This window comes from Rhinolophus ferrumequinum, chromosome 6 (genome assembly GCF_004115265.2).
Source record: "Rhinolophus ferrumequinum isolate MPI-CBG mRhiFer1 chromosome 6, mRhiFer1_v1.p, whole genome shotgun sequence".
Classification (NCBI taxonomy): domain Eukaryota; kingdom Metazoa; phylum Chordata; class Mammalia; order Chiroptera; family Rhinolophidae; genus Rhinolophus; species Rhinolophus ferrumequinum.
In genome coordinates this window covers 32,166,332-32,192,125 of record NC_046289.1, presented here as the reverse complement: position 1 = coordinate 32,192,125, position 25,794 = coordinate 32,166,332, and the positions used below count along the sequence as shown (strand labels likewise).

The window sequence follows — 25,794 nt, the reverse complement described above, 5'->3', positions numbered from 1 at the left end:
TAACAGAAAATAACAAGTGTTAGCAAGGATGTGAAGAAATTGGAACCCTCATACATTGCTGGCAGGACTGTAAAATAGTACGGCTGCTGTGGAAAAGTTTGACAGTTCCTTTAAAAGTTAAACATAGCATTACCGTATGACCCAGCAATTCCACTCTGACCTACATACCAAAATAATTGAAAACAGGTATTTAAACAATAACCTGTAATGAATGTTCATAATAGCACTATTCACAACAGCCATAAGGTGGAAACAACTTAGATGTCCATCAATTGATGACTGGATAAACAAAATGCGGTGTATCATACAATGGAACATATTCAGCCACAAAAAGGAGTGAAGTACTTACTGATACATGCTGTAACGTGAATGAACCTCAAAAACATGATGGTAAGTGAAAGAAGTCAGACACAAAAGATCACGTATTGTATGATTCAATTTATATAAAATATCCAAAATAGGTAAATCCACAAAGACAGAAAGCTGATCAGTGGTTACCAGGGATTTGGGAGGGAAGAATGGAGAGGGACTCATTAATGAGTAGGGAGTTTACTTTTGGGATGACGAAAATATTTTGGAACTAGATAAATTATGGTTGTACAATATTGTGTATTAAATGTCTCTAAATTGTATGAACATGGGTTCACAAATAAGTATCTCTTTGAGACCCTGCTTTCACTACTTTTGGGCATATACCCAGAAGTGGAACTGCTGGATCATATGGTAATTCTAATTTTAATTTTTGAGGAATTGCCATACAGTTTTCCACAGTGGCTCGATCATGTTTTTTTCCTACCAACAGTGCACAAGGGTTTTAGTTTATCCACATCCTCGCCAACACTTTTATTTTTTGTAGTTAAAATGGGACGGGGTTAGGATAATGGACTTGAAGAGCATGATACAGAAGTTTGGGGTAGCTCCTAGAATAGATAGAATGGTAAATGGAATTGCAAGGATGAATGAAATAAGTTCTTCTCGCAAGAAGAAATTTCAGTCTTTTTAAGTTATGGGGAGTACAATTTGACGTACGTACTCAGAAGCAGTCATCCTCCTGGATAGTGATCACCGTTCAGAGCAACTGGAGTCAGAATCCAGCTTCAGTGTTTGGTAGTTGTGTGACCTCAGGAAGATGACATAACATCTCTGAACCACAGTTGCTTTATCCTTATCCTCAAAATGGGGATAATAACTTCTATCCCAGATTGTTGTGAAAACTTAATGGATATAAAATTCTTATCACAAGGTATATAGCATTTGTTACGTGATAACCATTAGAATTATTTATTCATATTTGTCACTACTGTAAATAATAGCTAATAAAATAAGCATTTATTGCAGGTAAATATATTAATTGCAGGTAACCATGTTCCAGGCTTTGTGCCAATTGCTTTAAATATAGTATCCAATGTAATATGACAACACTATGAACTAAGTATCATTTTACCTGCATTTTATAAATGAAACAGAGGCTTAGATCAAGAAACTTTCCCAAAGTCACACAGCTGATAAATAGCAAAACTCAAATGATCCCAAGGGTCTCTGATTTCCAACTCCAAGGTCTTCACTTTGGGTGACTCTGGCCAGAGACATCTTACCTGAAGAGGTTTAGCGAGGAGGAAGGGGATCTGATGTCCATCCTGGGTGTAGGCCTCATAGCACCTGGTAGAGGCAAACTTGACTCCAAATTGTATGATTAATTCAGACTATGATTTTAAAAGAGGTGAATTAAATCAAACAAGACATTATGGTGACAGAAAATTTGAACATCAGAGAATGGGCAAGACTATGGACAGAGCCAATCAATGAACGCTGGCCCAATCAATGAATGCACATCCTGTAGTGGACTCTTAGGTGTGGGGAGCAGCATGCAGCTATCCAACTTGTTTTTTTCTAATCTGCTTTTTCAAGAATCAAGAATAAATTATACAATGAACATGTATCATTAGAAGTCAAATTTTAATTCCCTTTGCTATCCGATAGTTTAGACTGTTCAAAAAAACCAAATGTGACCTTCATCTACTAGAAACCACCAGGATACACTATTACCGTGTTTCCCCGAAAATAAGACCTAACCAGGAAATAAGCCCTAGCATGATTTTTCAGGATGACATTCCCTGAACATAAGCCCTAATGCATCTTTTGGAGCAAAACTTAATATAAGACCCAGTCTTATTTTCGGGGAAACACGGTAGATAAAAATCTGGGAAACAGGAATTGGACTATACATTTACTTTGCCTCCATTATCATAAATATTTATTTATAGGCAACGTTATACAAAGGATTAGGTATTCCATTGAAATAAACTCAAATTTCTTTGAACCCCAAAATTCTTTGTTACAATTTTCTTCCCCCAGGTAACTTACCAAGAGGGTGATCCTCAAATGTTACAAATGGTTATGCTTTGAAATACAATAATGGCTGAATTTACAAGGATTTTTTTTTTCCTCCCTAACTTGAGTTTAACTGAACATGGAGCATGAACTCGTTAACTCTACGTGGTTCCAAGTCTGATGTGATTTAATTAACCACCTCATCAAATGCTTTACGAAGAATGTATCCCATGGCTGATTAGGGACGACACTCCTCTCATCACATCTGTGTCCCCTCCACTTTAAGCTGAGCAGGCCCTGTTACTACTTGACCAATACAAATACGACAAAAGTGATGCCATGATAGCTTCTGGGCCCAGGCCTCAAAGAATTAGCAGTTTACACTTCCTGTCTCTTAGAACAATCATTCTTAGAACCCAGTTGTCATGCTGTGAGGAAACCCAAGAAGGAAGCCCCATAAGAAGGCCTGTATCATAAACTGAGGCCTCTGGTTGAACCCCAAGCCACCAGCCAGCACCAACTTGCCAGCCATGTTGAGTGAGCCATGTTGGAAGTGAATTCTCCTGCCCCACTTGGTAAACCCAAGTTGACGCTTGAGGAGCAGAGATAAGACCATCTTGCCAAGTCCTGCCCAAACTGTACATTTGTGAACAAAAAAATAACTGTTGGGTTATGCCACTAAGTTTCAGAGTAGTTACACAGCAATAGACGCTGGACCACTTTTCAACATCATATACTCCTAATCGTAAACTGATTTTCTCAAGATGAAAGCCGAATAGGCCAATCCCATTGTCTCACGGGTAGGTTGATCAAATCTATTATTTGTATGATTCAAAAAGGCCACAGAGGTCACAAACAAACAAACAAACACAGCCGGGCACCTGAAAACTCGTCACTCCTTCTTTATTAGGATGCACCCACAGTACAGAACCTCTCACACACTGCGAAAGGGGACGGTTACATTTCTCTTTGGGAGCACCTTCATTTTTGTCTCTGTTACCACTTTGAAGTAAATCATTTTCAAAGAAAGACATTTTAAATTCCAAGTGTTTGAGACTCGGCTTGCATTTTGTTGTGTTTGAAAAGGAAGTAGCATATTTTAGCCAGAGCTGGAAGATTGTTTTGTGGCATTTTAACTTGAATGTGGATAAGAAGTCTTCACTATCTGGCTGAACCAGTCTACAATTTTCATATGCAACTTTTCATATCAAAAATGTTTCATTTTTACCTCTAGCCACAGATACTGCTTACACACACACATGCACGCACACGCACATACACACAAAACTAAATTTAAAACCAATCAAGAACCACAGCATTTCTAACAGGGAAAATAAACTTTTGCTGCCCTCTCCTGCTAAAACAATGAAATACTAAAATACCAAAAGATCTATGAAGCTAAAGTAAAATCCTCAAACCAAAAGCAATGGACATTTCATTCTCATATACTTGAATCAAAAATCAGACAACAACCAGGAAAATGTATTGGTAATATTTATATTTGAAAGTCCCCCACTGATACATGAGGCTTGGATTACAACTTATTTACAATAAGTGATTTCTAAAAAAGTAAAGAAAGGGGAGGAAGGGAGGCAGGGAGGGAGGGCGGGAAGAAAAGGAAACCTATTTTCATAGACATCATAATATGGGATGTTTATTTCCAAGAGAGATACTACTGCTGCCATCGTGCACAAGCAGCACAAATGAACATTCCACTAGATCAAAATTTGCTCCACTTTCTCTCAAGATGCACAATTCTTTTAGAGTTTCAAAATTCGAGACTGAGAAATATAAAACGCGTTGCCAATATACCGACTACAAAAATCCTTTGTGGCTCATTCCTTAACTCCACTCAGAGAAGCAGCTGAGCCAGAATATAAAAATAAAAATATTGATGTGCAAAGAAAACATCACTGATCATGTCTGATGCCACCTTTTTGCTGTGGGTGACTGTCACTTTGTGGTAACATTGGTAGAGAGAATCTTTTCATTTCATGGGCCAGGGCAGTGCACCCAATTAAAGGGAAAAAAGCAACACGGGGGGGAAAAAAACCAAAAGTCTGAACACTTAAAAATGCCAATAACATCCATTCATCTTCCCTTTCCCACCCCCCGCATCCCCACAAAAAAATAAAAAAGCTTTTAAAGCTCTAAATATACTTTTTTTTTTCTTTCCATAGTGTGATTTGAGCCTAGGGCTACACGTGTAAGTATAGCAGGTGCAATTACAACCGATTCCTGGCTCTGCACCCTGGACTGTCCCACGCATAGGAGGAGGTACAAAATAAATTAAACCCTTCCGGTTAGGCAAGCAAGCCCAAGGTGAAGGAGCATAACCCTGCTTGTGAGTATCCAGCGGCATCAAGGGTATTATTTATCTTACTTTTTTTATTTTTTATTTTATTTTATAAAAAAACAGTCAGATGTTAGGGAGAGCAAACTATAATAAAATTCAGAAGGACAAAAACTAAACACTGAAGGAAAACAAATGGGGACACCTGCACAATGAGAAAAGGAATGCATGCTTGATTCAAAGTATGAGATGGGTCAATTCACTCACATGGTTTTTCTAGGCCCACAGCCTAAGGCCTCAGCATCACTCTAAACCACAGGGTTTTTGTTTTTTCTTCCAAAGACACTCTGAATCCTACCCCTGAAACCAATATGGTAGGGATAAGTTTGGAGTGATCATCACTCACTAACTACAATATCTGCTATTTAAAAAATAGATTTATATATAGTTCTGGAAATTATGAAGCAAACAAAATAAAACACAAAGATGCATTTGTCACAATGAACTCAAGTTGCAGCAACAGCAGAAATGTGGGAAAGGACAGAGGGCTGCTGCAAATGCAGCAAGTACGTCCTTAAATATGTCACATAGTGCAACAGTCAGATTACCTCAGTTACTGTGCGTCACCGGACACAACATGACAAACGTCACATTGTCACTTTCAATTAAAAAAGAAAAGACAGTGTTTCTTCTCAGAAGTTGCCCTATGAATTTTAGACATATAGCTATAATTGCTTCTTTCACTATGTCTAAAATTTGGCTTTATTCTCCTCAGTTTGGAATGATCAACATACAAAATTGACATCAAGGTATCTGTGTAGTTCTCACCTCAACTCTGAGGACAAGGTAAGGTGCAAAAAAGGAGCCTGGTTTTTCTCATTTCAAATGACTGCATTCCATTCTAATGGGCAGAGATATTTCACAAACCTGTGATTTTAATGTCCTCTATCTGAAAAGATGAGTTAATGGCTGTATTGTCAAAACTAAAAGTAATGCAGAGTCAAAACTAATGGGCTAAAATCAGAGATGATTTGTTACAAATTTATTTTTTATCTTTAGTATTTGAACTTGCACCTTTGCTCCAGCACTTTTAAAGGAAGTTGTTTCATCTTTGGCAGCCTCTGCCAATTTTACATTGAATCCCCATGAATGTTTTGTGTTTTTAAAAACTCTATGAATTCCATTAAACCATGTTGTGTTTGGTGTTGCATGTGACTCTTTTACCGCTGTTTCTTTTTCAGAATTAACAATGCCAAGTTTTGTTTCTGTTTTACAAAGTTATTGAGATGACAATGTCCATAATTAGCTGACTTTTATGCACAAACCGTGACCTGATAATCCTGAAACACTGAATAGAGGAGAAAGGTCAGCGGCTTCCCCCCCTTTTTTGGAAACAATACAACTGCATATTCTACTTTATATTAAATGGAAGGAAGAAAATATACAAGCCCAGATTGATATTATTACTACGAAGAGCAACAACAGTTCATATGTTCTGGTTTGCTACTATCACATTTCAACACATGAACACGGTCAGCTCTATACCATGAATACTGCTGGGAAGTGATGGTTTAGGATTACCAACTCACTGCTGCCATGTCCACAACAAACAAAAGCATCCTGGAAATAAACCCCCAAACACATATCTTTCAGTACATAATAATGCAACCACATTAGGTAAGTACATACTGTACACAACTTTTATCAGTATTTTTATCTCACCCAAATGTAAGAGTCCTTGTTTAAATTAAATACAAAGCAGAGAGCCAATAGGATGTATCTACAATACAGCCCTAGAGTTTGTTTTGTTTTTTTTTTCTTTTTCTTAAACAATTTGGTCACAATGCACCTTTGATATAAAAGCATTTTTAAACTTTATTATTAATACTCAGGACATTAGGAATTTCCAGATTTTTTTTTTCAGTAGCATTTGTAGAACCACTTTTGGTAACAAATACAGTAGTTAGGAATACGCATCCAATGCAGAATGCATAATAATGTTTATCCTGAATCCTTTCTGGCTAAAAACAGGGCTGGCGCTGTGATGAGATATAGAACGAGAATCTACAAAAAACACTGTAACATGTTTGTTTTTTCCCAGAGGCTACATCCTCTTTTGCTGGAATACTTTATAAATACATATTAAAAAGTAAGGCAACAACTCCAAACAGTCCAAGCTGTTTGCTCAACTCTATTACCAATTAGATTCGCAATCCTGGCGATCAATTTCATGGTTGTACTGTTTAGTGTTTGTCTTTCTGATTTCAAAATGGTCCAAAGGGATGTTTTGTGACATTTCTAAAACATCTCTGGTATGTGTGTTCAATGATGTACGCAACTAATACTGGTCAGGTACTGAAGCCTCTGATGTCCAGTGCCTGTTTTCAAAGGATTCAAGACATTGATTTGGATTCACCATGAATTCATGCATGAATCCAAAATTCCCTTCCTTACTATGTTTATCACCTCTTCTCATTTACTCCTAATTTTAAAACTAAAGGAGTACCAGGACTCCCTGGTTACTGGAGAGATGTTCACTCCGGTAAACAAAACTTTTATCAGGGACCTTTGTAATTCATGGCCCCGTTCCATGTGGACATTCAACTCATGAACATGTGCAAAAGGAAAAGATGTCAAATTACAGTCAAGTTACCCAGAGGAGGATGTTATACAAACTTATATGGAAATGACAGTCTTTTTTGTTTCTTCCTTTACTATAAATACATTTAACAGCTTAGCAGAAAGACAAGCTAAATTTAAGATTGTTCACATTTGAAAATTGTTTCATACTCTCTGCTAATGGTAAAGGAACTTCCGATTAATGGAATTTTAACAGCAATTTCATCAACAATCTTTGAAGACTGCTCTTTTTTTTTAAAAGAGGGTTAGAACAATGATTATGTTTTGCAAAGTTCTGAGAAGTCCATCTACCATCCAAACTTTGGATTGAAGTCCTTATTTTTTTTTCCTTTACTTAAGAGACAGGTATATACAGTGCTGTTGTAATAATGAAACAAATGTGAAATCTACTGTAAAGTTGCACAATACAGAAAACTGTTGCTCCATCTTCTACTACATAAATGTGTGACTCCACAGGTTAGTAATGTTGTTGTTATTATTTTTGTTAAGTTGGAATTATCCCATCACGTCGAAGACCTCTCTTCAATTCCAGATCCTCCAGTTTTTTCCACAATTCTTCACGCTCCTTTTCTTTCTTTTTCTCACTGGAGAAGAAACAGAATATAAGATAAACAACTGAGAAGGTTTAAAGAGGTTATTAATCAGCAACTTGTCCTTTGACATACTTTCTCCCATGTATGTTTTAAAGGGTCTTTGAAGTTTGGCATTAAGCTTGTAGGTGCTTTTACGTTTTAGTTTTTCTCTGTGGCTTTTTTTTTTTGACATTTAGACACAAAGTACTATTAATGAACAGAGTAGGGGATGACAAAAATATTTTAAGATTTTACATTAACATTCCTTTATACTTAATGTTAGAAAATTAACTTCAAAATTACTGAGAAGCAAAAACGTGGATCATTTATATGTATCTGTTATCCTAAAACCAAGGGAACATTAGTGATTTTTACTTGGGATCTAGTTAAAATGTAATTTTCCCTTTATTTCCAAATACTTTTTCAAAAGAGATACTAAAAAATAATACTGATACAGAAAATGTAGTAGGTCAAAAAAATAGACTTCCCCTTTATGAATATCTATTTTTCCTACACTATGTATATTTAAACTCTTCAGCAGAATCTTGTCCACACAAATATTAATCATAAAATCCAAGTTATTAACTTATTTTATATATACAACCAAATTAAACATTCTTTCTTTTGTGCTTTCAGTTTTAATGATCTGGACAGAAATTTGTTGATACCATTATGCACTAAGTTTTTAATGTTTCAAGCCTTCAAATTTAGTTCAGTATCAATTTGACTAATGACTTCCAGACTGTTGGAAAAATTGGTAAAATTTACCAAAAATCTGGATGTCTAAAATAGGATTAACAAATTTTATTTTGCCAAAAACATTTTTAGATTACCATATTTTTATTAAAAAAAGAATGTTAAGTTTAACATCAGACAAGTTGGAATCCACAGTCCAGGAACACTTGACTACCATGTTTGCCCGAAAATAAGACCTAACAGGAAAATAAGCCCTAGCATGATTTTTCAGGATGACATCCCCTGAACATAAGCCCTAATGCGTCTTTTGGAGCAAAAAGTAATATAAGACCCAGTCTTATTTTCAGGGAAACACAGTATATTGTAAATTAAATAAATTCACATTTATTAAAAATAATTCACTGTAGCGTCCCTAGTCTTCTCATGTTGTGACGAACCAGTAAACAACAGACCCAAATGACATTTGTGCATCCATAAATTCAGAGTATTCCTGAAAACAGGGCTCTGCCATCTCAAGTATGGCGGATATGGTCCATGTGCTACTTCACCTACGTAGCAATAATTTAACTTCAGTTGCAGTACAATATTTACTCAGGGAAATCTACACAGGTTAAGTGAAATTTATATATAACTCCCTGCCTCGTATTTTTCATATCATCACCAACCTTTTTGCAGGTACACTGATATCTATAGCAAAAGAAATTAATGTTCATTTCCCCCCCAAAAAATCTCTAGAAATACCTAAGCAATTTTACATTCTCATTCCACTAGTGTCTAGAAGGAATATTTAATTATATAACATGGTAATTAATATTATCATTTCATAAAAATATTTTGGTAATTAAAGCCTTGTTTACTATAACTAGTTTCAGCTATATCAAATATAATCTGTGCAATATGAATTTTAGTGGGCATAACAGTTTTTCAAACAATTACCTATTGGTTAATTTTGACCCTGAAAAATTTTATTTACAGGACAATAGGGGCAAAATTAGATAATCCTTCAATCACTATGAATTCCAGATTCTTAACTGCAAAAGCAAGCTGTTTGGTAAATTATCACTTTTAGTTTCTCAGTAAAGGTTAAGGATAATATTAGGTTGAAACAAATATTATCATAGGACACTGATTTGAGTACACTTAAATCAATTGTATAGATCCTGCTGAATTTCAAAGCATATGACCTTTTTATTTGGAGGGAGAAGAATTTGGTAAGCAAGGGCTTAGAAACTTTATTCAACTAAAAACCAGTTTAAACATATGTTAGGTTCATACTGCCCTAATGTGCAGTTTGAATTAAGGGCTGACATCATCAAAACACTCATTATCTTTTTACTGAAGCGTCATCAGGAGTTTTATGGCAATTTGTCCTGAGGGGTTTTTCTTCCAGATGAATTCTATGCTGAATTAGCATACGTCTTTTATGTTGACAACTTTATCTTCAAAAATTCTAAATATTTCTGATATAGTTAGTGTCACCCCCATTCTTTCCCACTTTTCTCTCTACCTGTAGGTGGGAATTTAAAAAGTTAACCACGCTGTCAGGCTAGGGATACTGTCAAATTCTCTCCCAATTTCAATTTTACATAGCATTAATGTTGGCGTATGTATCTAACAGTGTTATTTACTACACCCACTATTTTCAGACTTGTGACACTTAAAAATTTTATCTGAACTGAAGTTACTAATTTCTTGTCCTCCAGAAGTGTAATCCTCCATTTGGTTCTTCTGTGATAGTACCAAATAAATCTCTTTACTCTCTTTTCCTACTCCCACATTTATGGATAAACCAATGTTCCCATCTATTCATTACAACCTTCTATTGCTCATTGGACAAAATATTACCCTTACTTAAAAAAAATTATTCTCTCATTAGGGAAGTCCACTCACTATAAGGTATTTTAATACATCAGATCATGTACTTTAATACACAGTGTATATTCCTGCTCCCCTGGGTTAATTCTTATCTTTTTCAAGAGTTTGGTCAATTTAGTTTATATGATAAATGATCACAAAACAGTTTTATTATTGAAGTTTAATAAACTTGAATTAATTTTATTTCACTCAATTTTAGTATTTTAGAAATACGGTCTTTAATACTCTCAATGGGATTCTACAGAGTTAATCCTTATTCAACTAGGATAATAATGAACTTTTAGTTGCTATAAGAGAAAGGTTATGTATTATGCACTCTTTAATGGTATGTCACAGTATGAAAATGTGTCCTTTATCTCCTTTATTTAAATAACATTTGAAAAAACATTTTAATTTAAATTTGGGACAAGGAGGGTTACTATAAATTTAATGATTTTGCAACTATAAATATAGTAAACTAAAAGTTTTTTAAATTCCAAGTATGACACACACATCCCATAATTGATATTCATTCCAATATTGTATAAAGAATCTCAGCCTCTTCTGTCTTCAGTTAAACACTTGTCACATTCCATAATTAAGTTGCTTTTCAATATACCACCTCCTGGTAATTTAAAAAAATAACTGTGACAGTCCTTGGTCCCCTGCCACCAAACCTTTCCCCTCATTGCCCTCTTTATCAGTAAAATGCAAGTAACACATTCAAAATCAGGCAAAGCAAAGAAGCAAGGGAACCACAGATAGCTCTGCTCAGGTGGTTCAGCAAGATTCTGGGTACGACCCCTCACACACACCGCTGGGATCCTCTAAGGTCCGTGGTTTCATTATATACAAAGCTGGCATTTGCTTCTGGATGATCGAAGCCAAACCAGAGGTCCCACTACTAAGCTCTCCAGACTTTCCTCAATCTCTCCAAGTACATCAATGCCACGGTCTGAACATTTGTGTCCCCCAACAATTCCTGTTGAAATCTTAGCCCCCACAGGTGATGGTATTAGTAGCTGTGGCCTTTGGGAGGTGATCAGGTCATGAGATGGAGCCCTTATGAATGGCTTAAGTGCTCTTATAAAAGAGATCTCACAGAAATCCCTTGCCCTTTCCATCATGTGAGGACACAGTGAGAAGGGACCAGTTATGAACCAGAAAGAGGGCCCTCATCCAACCATGCTGCTGCCATGCTCTTGGACTTGCAGCCTCCAGAACTGTGAGCAATACATTTCTGTTGTTTATAAGCCACCCATAAAATATCCACATGTGGTATTTTGTCACAGCAGCCCAAATGGATTAAGACAACAGCTTTTGGAAAGCTGGACATATTGAACAAGAAATAACAAAATTAAGGAATCGTGTAAATGAAATCAAGAAAGGCTTTACTCAGCTAGAAGCATTTATTGTCGAGTTCAAGTGATTTTTGTTCATGTTTTATTATAAACATTTCAATATTTGTACAATACCAGACTTTTCACCTCCATGTTTTTTTTTCACTGCCCTTTGAATTATAATGCATTTGCTGCGTTCTAGAGTAGAAGGTAAGTTCTGGGCCAAAGAGCTAAAAAAACGGTGCCTCATTCCTCCTGCTGCTAGAGTGAAGTACAAGGTCAGCCCAATCCTAGTTCAAATAAGTCCAGAATGGGAGTGAATCCAGATGGCAAACTACCTAATGGTCCCCTCACATGAGCCTGAAACATCAGCTATGTGCCAAGCTCTTAACCCTGAGGCAGAAGAAAAACATCATTGAAGGGAAGGAGGAAAACAGCCTTTTTCAAAATGACACTTTGTTACCCAATGGTACACTAATAAAGACACAGCTAATGAGCAAGCAAAACTGAAGATAAGTAAAATTGTGCTGCTTATGATTTTGGGTACAATTAAGCAACTTCAGCAAAGAGCAGGAAAGAACTCAATGCACAGCTGACAAAAAAGCTTTAAAAAGTTACCGCTGACGATCTGACTTGTATGTGGCTGTAAGCTCATCAAACATGGTGCTGTTCATTTCCATAAATGCCTTCAACACATTGTAGACTAATGCCACGATAGCCCTGGGAAGCACACAGAAAAGAGAACGTGTTGATTAGTCTTACATACAGGACACTGCATGAAGAAAGCGAAAGCACAACCTTTGAATGAGCTCCGAGTATTGCATGCTCTCTCCATCCCTTTTTAATTGGAACTACTAGAAATGACCTAGAGTTCATTTCCACATCAAGAGTTACATCCTTTACTGTTTAAGGCAAGATATCTTTCTGAGAGGTTGGCAGGATTAGAAAAATAAAAATCGAATTTTGCCCTTCTAATTATCGGTTCCCAGAACAGAATTGCCTGTGGGCCCTTGTCAACTTCATTTAATAAAAAGGCAAGTATAAAAATAAAGCAACTTCATCCTAAAAAAGGAGCACCTGTGGTAGGACTAACCTTAGAGACCTGACTTTGCATAGAATTTTATTTATAAAGTGATAATATACATAATTCATCAAAATAAAATCTGTTCCCATGGAAACAAATGATATATTATTCACATTCAATGATATGATACTAAACCCCTGTAAGCTGGGCACTTAAATAAGAGTTATGTCTCTAGTGTGATTTGCATGAGTCCGTTCATGCCTGCTTAGTTTCCTTGCTGATCCAATACATATGCTGGTAAGAGAACCGGCAAGCTGGTGATGGTTATTATTAGCTATGGGATACTGCATAGCTCAATAGCCAAAATGGCAGTTCTTACTTATCAAGTGGAAGAACAAGCTCTTAGGCAACGTGAAGACTGTCCCAGGATGGCTTTGGTATCTGCAGACTAGAGTCTAAATAGCACTGCCCTTTGCATAAATATACAACAGTACTTCTATTTTCCACACCATGCTCCCATCACCTCTGAAAAAGGCACTGGTAAAGTTAGGCCACATGTTAAATAAATTATGTGTTTGATGTTTCCAAAACATTTATAAGAAAGGGTACTTGCTGTGTTGCTTCTGCTCTGTGCCCGTTATTAAAAAAAACAATCAGTGACCACAAGATGGCCATGGGGTTTTGAAAATTAATCTGGGGAACGTAATTTAGTGGTTACCAGAGGGTAAGGGGGTTGGGGGGTGGGAGATGAGGGTAAGGGGGATCAAATATATGGTGATGGAAGGAGAACTGACTCCAGGTGGTGAACACACAATGTAACTTATAGATGATGTGATACAGAACTGTACACCTGAAATCTATGTAATTTTACTAACAATTGTCACCCCAATAAATTAAAAAATAAATAAAAAAATAATTTAAAAAATAAAATTAAAAAAAAAAAAAGGAAACTGTAAGCTCCCTTCTGTTGAGGGGAATGACCTTCTCAAATACGATGGCGGTGATAGAGAAGGGCAGACTACAATACACACACAAAGAGGTTACGGACACTTGCTAGAGCCACTCTACATTCTCAAGAGACTCTGTGCATAAGGACACTTAATTGTTTACCAGCTCTTTATTTTTATAAGTTTTGTTAATAAAATTTGGCAAAAATGTGATATTTTACAGTTGTATGTAAAACTTTTAAAGACAAACATATCATGAATATACTGAATTACAGCTGCTAATCTTTAACTTTTCTTTCTATTCCAGAGAAGCATGTAAAGCCATTCAAATACAGAATGCTCTAACTTTCATAGAACTAGATGTTAAAATTCTCTTTGAAGATTTTAAACTTTTTCCCTAGAAATGATATATAATAACTGAGTTGCTTTTAAAGAAATGGATCTCCCTAAAATGCAAATCAATTCAGAACACTTCCCTCCTTACAACTCTATAATGTTTCCTTATCATCCACTTCGTGAAAGCTCACATGGGCCCCAGTCCCCCTTCTAATCTCACCTTCTACCATGTTTCCCTGGAAATCAGACCTAGCCGGACAATCAGCTCTAATACATCTTTTGGAGCAGAAATTAATATAAGACCTGTTCTTATTTTACTATAAAGACTTATTTTATAGTAGAATAAGACCAGGTTAATATAATATAATATAATATAATATAATATAATATAATATAATATAATATAATAAAATAATATAATATAATACCGAGTCTTATATTAATTTTTGCTCCAAAAGACGCATTAGAGCTGATTGTCCGGCTAGGTCTTATTTTTGGGGAAACACGGTAGCAACCTCCCTAAAACACCTTGTGCTTTAATCCTCCCAAACTCCTAAGTCGCAGAACTTGACAGGTGCTTTATACATTTGTGGCCTTTTTATATGATGGATAGACCCACACTCTGAAAGGGCTTCCTCCATCCCATCCACCTGCCAAATTCCTTTAAGATTCAATTGGCAAATCACCACCTCATCGATGTCCACAAACCTCTCCTCTCACTCCAGAGCATCCCTCAAATATCTCTACTACATTCACAGACAGGTCAGGAAACCCTCAAGTAAACTGCTATGTTAACATAACACACTTAAAACAACGGTTTTATAAAGCATCTGTTTACTTGTGGGGTCTCCCCAGCCAGTCAGTGGATTTCTAAAAGGTAGGGATTTTTATCTTGTCACATATCTGCCTTCAGCAACAAGCATAGCATCTGGCACATAGTAAGCACTCCAGACATTTTATTAAGCAAAAGAGAAGGAGGGAGGGAAGAAGGGAGTGAAGAAAGAAGGGAGGGGAAGAGGGAGAGAGGGAGGGAAGAAGGAAGAGAGAGAGGGAGGGAACTGTATAAACCTACGGATTCCAATGTTCTTTTGAAATCCTATAAAGACTGGAAAACATGATGGGAAGGATGACATTAGAGTTTTCTTCTATCAAACTCATGATGTATTCATTATTCCAATAATAGAGTGCCCTTTCTGCCACCTTGGAGAAAAGAAAAATAAAACGTTAAGAGAGAAAAAGACAAAAACAAAATTATACATCCCCAAATGAAAGTATTTTAAGATAATTTTTATATCAATTATATGTAAAATTAAGTATTAATCACACTTTACATTTTTGTGGATTTAATATCTTTCAGAAACTTCCAAGGTGATCCATCCATTGGGGAAGGAAAAGAAGTTTTCCTACCTATTTCTATTCTCCTTTCATACCACCCATTCCACCTGACTCCACATCTTCCCTGCGCAGCTCCCCAGCCGCAGCCCCCTTTACCCTACTTCTACACGCCAGCCTGTTTTCCTTATCACTTTAACCCTCTTCCTGGCTCACCTCATTCGTCCACACAGTTCAAATAAACTACAGGGCCCAGACATGGCCGGCGCTCAGCCAACAGCTGCTGCCCGTCCCTGCAGAACAGTAACCTCGGCTGAGCACCTCCATGGAGGCCCTGGGCCGGCCTGCAGGTAGAATGGACCGACCTCAGCACTACCGAGGAGGAGGGAGCATGAGGCTCCTTGTACAGATGAGGACACTGAGGTTCAGAGAGATGGGTAACCTGGCCAAGGTACCACTGCTAGTGAATGGTGAGAGCTACGACTCGAATCTAGTGCCCCGACTCTTTACCAAGTTCATTTCTATCACCCTTCCTTTGAACTGGGTCAGCCAGGAGAAAGTCCCTCAGTTTCTGGACTCAGGGACACTGGCTGTACTAAAGGGCCCAGGACAACTCAGATCCTTTTTCTCTGACTACCACACTATCAACTGACTCTATACATTCAATGGGACACCTCAAAAAATAATCTAAAAAATCTAAAAAGTCATCTAAAATAGTGATAATTAAAATAAGCCAAAATCTCAACAACAAAAAAATCTAAAATCTCTAAAAAGGATAATTATATGGAGAAAGAGAAAAAGAGTGGCTTCTTTCATTCATACAGATTAAGAAATTACGTTTCAAACTCATTTTTATTTAATTTAATACAATGGTACAAGACGTATCCACCAATAGACTCTGAGAAATTAGAACCCTTCCATTTACATCATTCAACTTAGTTCAAAAAAAAAAATCCTGGGATTCATGAGGCACTAGACCCTGAGGTACAAAGAAAATCATCATTATTGAATGATTACTATATACCAGGCACTGTGATGTTTCATAGACATATTATTTATCCTCACAACCAACATAGAGTGGGTACCATTATTCCTATTTTGCAAATGAGGAAACTGAGGTCAGATGGCTAGCAAGTGGCAGACTCCGAAGTCCCTGCTCTTAACCTTGTTACTCTGTTAATTCCGTTACGTCAGTGGAAAAAGGAGGAATCTATGAGTCTGTCCAATGCAAACTGTGATAAATGCTTTATGAGACCTAGAAATAAAGTGCCAGAGGAGAGGGCAGGCAGAACCACCCGGATGACCTGAGAGAAAGGAGTGGTAGAATTATAACACAGGAGGTAACATCCAACCTGGGCTTTGAAGGATGAAAGAAGGAAAGCGCATTCCGGGCTGAGGGGATTGTGAGAAGGGAGGGCAGAGGCACCAACATGAACGATGTGTTTAAAAACCACGCCGCACATGGTGTGGCTGAGACAGGTAGGACAGGAGGTAAGGAAAGGGAAGGGGGAAGGGGAGGAGAGGGAGTGAGGCTGTGCTGAAACTTACAGCTGAAAGGAGGAGCTTTTAGAGACCACAGGAGGATGTTGGTAAAGAAGGAGGGATCTAGGCTTTTCCTACATCCAATTGAGAGTCTAAAATTCACCTGCCTCTCAATGCTAACAAGTATCCTAATCTCTACATATCTGTTTTTCAATATGCCATGCAGTCTGTAGTGTTTCGTTATAGAACCTGCTATGGTCTATATATCTGTCACCCCAAACCTCGTATGTTGAGATCCTAACCCCCAAAGATGATGGTACTAGAAGGCGTGGCCTTTGGAAGGTACTTAAGGCATAAGAGTGGAGCCCTCATGAACGGGACCAGTGCCTTTTAGGAGGCTGCAGAGAGCTCCCTCGTCCCTCCCGCCACATCAGGACACAACCAGAGGTCTGTGACCCAGAAGAGGGCCCTCACCTGACCATCCTGGCACCTGGATGTCAGACTTTCAGCCTCCAGAACTGTAGTACATTTCTGTAGTTTATAAGTCACACAATCTGTGACATTTTATTAGAGTAGCCCAACGAAGATAGCCCCAGCTAAGAGACACTTTGTCTCCTTCTGAGCTTCTGAGCATCATGTAAGCCTTGCCCTCCCTTACACCAAACATCCTCATGAAAACTGAAAGAGAAGGTAAACAATCCAGATGTTTGAGCACCACAGGTCATGTGTAATATGCAAAACACCTACACAGTATCCTGCAATTTTTCTGTATCTAGACGTGTTATAGATCATCTGAATGCAATGGTTTATACCATGGTTTCTACTTTTTTCTGGCTTTGTGGTACAATCACAAGATTGTCATAAGATCACTGACTTGACAGACTCATATGTCTTCAGACTACAGCCAGTGTCTCTAACTATGCAGGGTAATTACAGAGCAGGGAAAGCCCAGCATCGAGTCTGCTATGTTAGTAATGTGGTTCTATGCTGCCAACTAGTCTGAACAATCTCTTCAAATCGGCAAGCAGTATATAAAGTGTCAACTCTCGTCTGTGACATGGACCTTTAGTGAGATATGGAAGATAAAACCCAATGTGTTTTCAGCCAGCTTACCCGCTTCCCTCCTCCTGTGTGAGGTATTTCAGCACTGTAGCAAGGCCCCTTCCCCCACACCCCAACGAAAAAAGGGTTGTCCAGATTCACTTTCCCTGAGTGGCCACAAGGAGGCAGAATGGTGCCATGGGAAGGTCCCCCCTCTCCATAAGCTATACCAATCACTCCACTCCCTGTTAACTTGGGACCTTGAGCAACTCATTTTCTCAGTTTTGTTTTTTAAAATCTAGAAAATTGAAAGGGGGAAAAGTCTAGCAGGATAATTTGAAGTTTAGAAATAACGTACGTAAAGCATTTAGCACAGTACAGAATATTAGTGTTCTCATCTTATCGTAAGCTTTAGTTAGCATTCTCTCTTACATACTACGGGAACCCTACCAGTCCGCCACTTATTCAGCTACTTTACTTGAGACCAGTTATTTTACCACTTTGAGCTTCAGTGTTCACATCTGAAAAGATCATAATGCCCTCCTGGAAGGGTGGTTATGAGAATTGAAGTTACTGAACAGAAAGCAGCATCACAGTGCCTGTCACGTAGCAGGTGCTCAAGATAAAAGTGGTTATTGTTAAAATTATTTTCATGTGAGAAAACAGCAAATAAATAACAACAGGTAGCTAGTATGTCCATTATATATTTTTCAATGTAAATAAAATTTTACCAAAATAATACATGTTACATAGGCCACTCTGGCTCATCCCCTTTTTACTACTAACCTGAAAATGGGGGCTAGAGACACACTTGGCAATTTGTTTAAACAAAGGTTCTTGAATTTTAACAAATTGTGAAGGTTCAATCACATCCAATATTTCTTCCAGCTCCCCAAGGAACATGACCTGTAAATACATGCAAAACACAAAATGTCAGGCGCTTCATTAAAAATCTATAGGAATGATGATGATTAATGAGAGTTAGCACTGTTTTAAGAAAAATTTACACATGAAACCAAACATGAACAAATCAGGTATTAACTCATGTTAGAAGATGTTCATTTCACAAGGAATTCACCAGAGGGAATTTGTTGACAGCATGTTCCCCACAGCATTGAAAATATGATTCTATTTACTTTGAAAAAAACACTCTGTGTTCCAGCTGTTACACTTACTCACTGCAGTGGGGCTCCTATGAAACAGGACTGTCCCCGTGGGGCTCTCCAGTCTATTGCTATCAACACAGACATCTCCTCTCCTCGCCCATATTTTTTTAAATAATGGGGGAGTGGCCCTTCTGCATGGATGCCCATACCAGCACTTGCAGATATTTCTGAAATATTTATAGCCCTTGCTATATGCTAGATGTTACTCTAGGATACGCTAGTTAACAGAACGCACGGAGTCAGAAAGACACCAATGAGAAGATTCACCCACACATAGGTACCACTTAAACCTTTCAGCACACGCTGACCCTGTCTCGTACACTTACCTCCCCCTCCCACACAAACGCACACACGTGTACAACTGCTCACTATAGAGCACAATGCATCTCGTGGCCTCAGCACTATGTGCCTCAAGAAACAGCTTCAGATCACAAAATGGAGCCAAATCAATAGTACAGTCAATTATTTTAAATATAACAGAAAACCGAGAGATATTAAAACCAGTTACCTATTCAGGCATGAAAAAATAATTACTTTAGAAAAATCAGGTATGCAATTAAAATACAAAAAAAGACAATGTTTTCATATCTTAAGATACATTTGGGTAGCAAAGCATAGTTTACTTTTACCGAATAGGTATTAAGAAATTACATGATTTTCTGAAATTGTATAAAGTGGGGTTTTGGAGAACTGAAACGGACTTGAGAAGGAGGGTATTTCTGTTGAAAGCAATATACAGTAGACCTTTGCCATTTGTCAAGATACATAAATTCTCCCCAAATGTAAAATAACTGACCTTGTTTTCTGAACCATTTTCCAAATGCTTTTTAACGTTTCAGAGGAGTGGGTGCAGATCTGGTACCCAGGAAGGCTCACCTCCAAGCTAAGAGACTCACTCCCCCACAACCTCACATGGCACATGCCCAGTTAAGTCTCAGCAAAAGTACAAATGATGATAGGTCAGAGGTTTCCAAGGCTAGTTGTGGACAGTTGAAACTAAAGGTCTATAATATATTTTACGATTGTACATAGTAAGATCCCATCTACACTATGCTGTAAAGTGGGTATTTGGCACGCTGCTAAAATCAGCGTAAAAGCAAAATCTCCAGACTATGAAGGTGATCACTAGGAGGTGACATTGAGAGAGCTAGACAGTTGGACACATGACCAGGCCTGACCTGACCTATGGGACTGAGCAGCACTGTGACAAAAGTCCAGGGTTCCCAAATCAGGGAGGCGGGTTCCGGCCTAACTACCTGTACTTGGTGTACTCGGACAGGCTATTCACCTCTCTAGGGGCCAATTTCATAACCAGTAAAATGAAAGTACTTACAGTCCTGCCTTACAGAGCTACAATGAGGATTAGATGAGAATGTATTTTATTCACGCTTATTAGCCTGGTGCCTGGCACTCAGCCAAGTATTTAGTGCACTATGACCATACTGACATTAAGCACTTACCTCTTTTTGACTACATGTTTTGGGCCAAAATTTCATTAACCCCCTAATAACCTAAAACGAAAAGGAAGAAAACAAATGACATTTAATTTTTCATATACACTCCATGAAAAGTGGTCCATGATCTGAAATTATGGAAAAAATACTTACTGGTTCTGTGAGTGAAGGATCTTTCTCCAGAAACTGTACTATGCAATATGCAAGCTGGAGAAACAGAATAAAAAAGAAAGAAAGAATGACAAAATTGGAAATTCTAGATACTAAGGACTCTAAAGATATACTATTAAAACTTCCTAAAAAGTTTCAGACTCTGGTTTTAGTAACTTCACGTTCAATTCATTTTAAAAATAAAAAATGCATAAAGCAAAATAAAAAGCTACTTTTTCAAGCCAAACATTGACCCAAATAAGGCTCAAGGGGAATTTTTTAAAAAAGAGTATCGGGACATAAAATAGCCAGCTAATGAAAAGCGGAGATGAAATTTCACATTCAGAATATCCTGGAAGTATCTCATCTACATATAGTTTGAGCTATATCTCATGGGCTTCCATTCTCTCTTTGCTGACGTCAATAGTACTGGGTTTTACTCTGGTCCCAGAAGAGTCCAATATGAGAAGTAGGCTCTTCGAAAATCTCTGCTGATTGCCTGAAATGTCACAAGCAAACTAAAGCAGTTTCAGGAAAAGATAAAAAGTTCTTTCTACCTGCCAGTTAGAACCTGGAGAATATGAGTTTTACATCTGATGCTAACTCATCTAAGTAAGAATTCTCTTAAATGATCACAAAATGTGATATCCTATTTCAAAAATTAGAGGCAAGATTTGTAAAAGGGCTTGTAAAGATTCTTGGACAAGAATCCACTCTTGCGAAACATTTTGATGGGTGTTCTAAATTAGAACCATATGGACCAATTTTTCCTCGAAACACAGAATTTCACATTGAAAGAGGAACACTGCTCAGGGAAATGTGTTACATTTTTATGCAAACTCAAAACATTCCCATTGGGGGAGTTCTGAAATACTAAAATTAAAACGCCACTAGATCATTTATCTACCCCCAGTGACACGCTAACCATGCAAGGCAACGAAATCAAAATGGGTACAAGACAAAGTATGCTTTTTAAAGTACTAGAGGCTAAAAATAAAAAGATGTGAAAACACTCATTTGTTTACTTATGTATTATTTATTTGTGTGTAGAAAGTGAGAAAGAAATGATGAATGATCTAGAAGAGGAGGCAAAGGGCAACTGATAGACTAATGCAAAATGAGGATAAAACAAAACATTCAAGAACATTCAAAAATGATTACACATGTCCAAAGATCTAAATCTGAAAAGCCCCCATACATATTACTATAAGCAACATGTTCAACATATAATTTTGTGAACTGGGCAGGTCATTTACGTTCTCTGAAAAATGAGATGATCAAATAAATGCTCCTTGCAGTTGAAAAATATTCTCATGAGTCTCCTATGCACAGAAATGCACATTTTTAATTTCTTTCGGGGGTTATTTTAAACTTTAGCAGTCTTTTTTCTTTTAATTAAGTAAATATTAATATCAAAGAAACACTGGGTTCACAAACTTTATTTTGCTTCCAAAAGTAGTTGTACAAAATTCTACCTGGGCGTGGAAGAGTGATAAGCTCCTGACAGTGTGTAAAGGGATCAACACTTTCACCAGAAACTGTTTGTGTTCTGCCTTAAGAGGTAAAGCAAAGCCATTGATAATACTAGGAAAAAGAAAAGAGACATGAATTAGCAATGTTAACACAATAAGCTAAACTGAGACAAACTGTTCTTGTGACATCAGGTTAAATCTTAATCACTCTATGATTGGTCCAGAAGAATCCCAAACCCGTCCCCGTGGCATTCAAGATTTCTTAGTTACTTCCAAGAATACATTTAAGTAGAAAGGAAATGTCAGAGAAGAAAATTTGCTTCTGATCTCCCAGCACAGACTGCTGTGCTCTTAAACCTAGTTGGATGGTCCCCAAATCTTTTGTATCAACAACCCTTTATTTTTCCTTCCCTCTTTTCCTTCCCCAAGTAACTGCCTGCCTTGCTTACTTACGACCCTTTCCATTTCCAGATCTCATTCCTTCCTGTCCCCGACATCTCTGCTCAGACCAAGAATACTCATGGACGTAGAGCCCAGCCTAGGGAAGTCACAGAGGAAACCATGTGACTCCACCCTCTTTTTCTCCTCATATTAGGAATAGAGACTAAGTAATCACATTGTCTAGTTACATTAGCCTCCCTTGTGTATAGAAACACACAACAGCTGTCTCTTTCCAATTCATTCCACTATGGCAGGCAACAGCTGTTCAAGAATTACACCTGGGTACTCAGTTCCTTTGAAAATGGCAATCTTCCCAATTTATTATAAACTGGCTTTCAAAAGGTATGACGAAAGACAGGTAGCCTAGAAACTAACAAGAGTAAGATGTTTTGGGGTAACTGGCCTGACGGCTATTAGATGTATTGTCTCCGTAGTAACGGATAAACTGTTAGCTCTTTCAGTCATCCCAGCAGAATTAGCAATGCGTAACTGCGGACCAAGAGGAACAAGAAATCGTGTCTTGGAGAGTCAGTTGGGAAACATGCTAAAGCACAAATGAGAGTACCTGATGTACACACAGTAAGAGATCTAGGTCAGCATTTCCCTGAGCCACCTGAACCTAATTTCCAGAATGATATTCACCTGAGATTAGCAATTCACTAAAAATGTGCTTACCTTCCTAATATTTCCAGCAGTTCAGCTACGCCATTGAAGTGTTCTGTTTCATAAACAAACCTTTAAAAAAGAAAGGGGGGGGGGGAGAAAAAAGTCAGTACACTACGTTCAAATATTTGAGGTGTAGTTAATCATTCTATAAAACCACCAACATTGTTTCTCCTTCTTCCCCCTCCCTCCACTTACCTTAGAAAAATATTGTTAATCTGTTTTCGGATAAATGCTCTAAGACCAAGAAACTTGCCATAAATTCTGTGTAAAACTGTTTTTAAGTAGTCCCGTTCCCGAGGGTCTTCGCTGTCAAATAGCTCCAAAAGCTGTTGTAAATGAAAGACAGTGTAGCTGTCAAAAACGGTTTCAGGAAAGAATTTGGAATTCTGTCACTCATTATCTGAAATCCCTTCCTTCTTTCCTCAAAAATTTACTGAGCAACTATTATGTGCCAGGCATAGTGCTAGTCTTGGGGAATAAAAACAGTGATAAATAGTCAGGCAAGTGAAGAGATACACAATAATCCTAACAATAATAATAGGTAACACATATGCATCACTCAGTATGATCACCAGGCAATTTTCTAAGCAATCTGCTGATATTAATACTCCCTACGAGGTACTTTTATCCCCATTTCACAGACATGTTAAGTAACTTGTCCAAGGTCCAAGATAGTAAGTAGTAGAGCTGGGATTTGAACCCCAGCAGCCAAAGCCCTTGAGTCCATTGTCTCAACCACTGCACTACTATAACATAAGCTACCTACTGCGCTTATCTTCCAGATAGACAGTTAAGATAAGCCTTCAGCTCTACCAGAGCATACAGGTAAATGAAACAATGGAAACCAAAGCAAACATCAAAAAGTCCCCAATGATACTCGCAATGTTTCTTTCTTGATCTTAGTTCTTGTTACACGGGTGTGTTCACTTTGCAAATATCCACTGAGATGAATATTCATGATTTCTGTACATATGTTACACATGAATAATTTTTTAAGTTCCTAATCATCTATAATCTAAAGTCAATAAATGAATCCTGGTAAGATTACATCTTTTCGTATGTCAACACAAAAACTTGTACATGAATGCTCATAGCAGCATTACTCATGACAGCCCAAAAGTGGGAACAACCCAAGTCTCTGTCAATTGATGCCCAGATAAGCAAAATGTACTACAATGAAATATTATTCAGCCATAAAAAGGAATGAAGTAGTGATGCATGTTACCACCTGGATGAATCTTTCAAGCATCATGCTAAGTGAAAGAAGCCAGACACGAACAGCCACATATTGTATGAAATTAATAAACTGTTATGAAATGTATAAATATTCCATTTATATGAAACACACAGAATAAGTTAAATCAGTAGAGACATGAAGCAGAATGAGGAGAGAGTGCTGATGAGTATGGCGTTTCCTTGGAGGAGGATGAAATTGTTCTGCAATATATAGCAGTGATGGTTGTTATACAACCCTGTGAATATACTAAAATACAGTGAATGGTAAATTTTATGAATTGTATGGTATATAAATTATATCTTAATAAAGCTACTATTTTTTCCCCCAAATGACAGTGGGCAGGTTCCTCTGGCTGAAGAACAAACTTGGAGACTGGTTTAAGTTTTACTGAGGTCTTTATATATTCATTATAAAGCAAAACTCAGTTCTAATGTTGACTTTGTAACAAAACATTTCAAGAGTACATAGTCTACATACAAATGAATGCAGACTACCCTAATTACCAAAAAAGCTACCAACATACAAAAGCACGATTTCAGGTTTAAGATGAAGACGTGAGGCTAAGATTGACAGAATACTAACTCAGCGGGCAGTAATCAAGTAAATTATCTACATTTGTTTTTGGACACTTTTCTTTGAACAAAAGGCACCATTATAGACCAAAAAAAAAAAAAAAGGCCCTTATAAAGGCAGGAAGCAACAACAAACTGAAGGATAGTCTTCAAAAATGGGCAGTGAGACAAATGCAATTTTTGGCTACACAATGTCACTCATCCATCCTTCCATTCATTCAAAAAATGAGTGTTTCAAATAAATATGTGTGCCTATTAAGAGTCAGCCCGTGGGCAAGGTGTCAGGGACACAATGATGAACAAGACAAACACAGTCTGCTTTGAGAAAGACTAGTCTAAGGAGGGATGGTGGTAAATAAACAGCATGATAGATGGTTCAGGATACTATATAAATACACCGCAGATACATCTACTCTATTTGGGAGAAATGGAGTGATCAGGGAAGGCTTCCAGAGGAAGTGACATCCAGGCTAACCTATAAAGAAATTAGGAGCTAGAGGTAGTAGAATGTTTGTGGCAAATTCTACGTCACATACCTTTACCAGCAGCCTATCTGAAAAGAAGATGCTGTTAAAATGCCTGCCATTTCTCTGCCCGGCTAGCCATGCAATCAATCACTCAATCAACCTTTGCACATGCCAGTGACTGTCCTCATTGGTGGGGACACGCATGGACACACACACACAGGAACAAACTTGGAGTACACAGGAAAAGCAATGAGCAGGTCAACTATCCATTTCCATAGGAA

The 25,794-nt window shown here is 37.5% G+C and overlaps 1 protein-coding gene across 3 annotated transcripts in view; it reads right to left on the bottom strand.

Moving 5' to 3' along the window:
• Window positions 1-3,225: 3,225 nt before the first annotated feature.
• Window positions 3,226-25,794, bottom strand: part of PPP2R5E (protein phosphatase 2 regulatory subunit B'epsilon) — a 135,457-nt gene continuing 112,888 nt past the window's right edge. The window contains exons 6-14 of one of the 3 annotated variants that reach the window (XM_033108113.1): window positions 23,433-23,563; window positions 23,247-23,306; window positions 22,134-22,242; window positions 20,662-20,715; window positions 20,515-20,565; window positions 18,675-18,794; window positions 15,106-15,233; window positions 12,345-12,446; window positions 3,226-7,848 (exon numbers count right to left, since the gene is read on the bottom strand). In XM_033108113.1, the coding sequence (XP_032964004.1) occupies window positions 7,749-7,848; window positions 12,345-12,446; window positions 15,106-15,233; window positions 18,675-18,794; window positions 20,515-20,565; window positions 20,662-20,715; window positions 22,134-22,242; window positions 23,247-23,306; window positions 23,433-23,563 (855 nt within the window). In that variant the 3' untranslated portion in view covers window positions 3,226-7,748. The remainder of the gene's footprint in view (window positions 7,849-12,344; window positions 12,447-15,105; window positions 15,234-18,674; window positions 18,795-20,514; window positions 20,566-20,661; window positions 20,716-22,133; window positions 22,243-23,246; window positions 23,307-23,432; window positions 23,564-25,794) is intronic. The other 2 variants (XM_033108114.1, XM_033108112.1) reach the window with 2 other exon arrangements.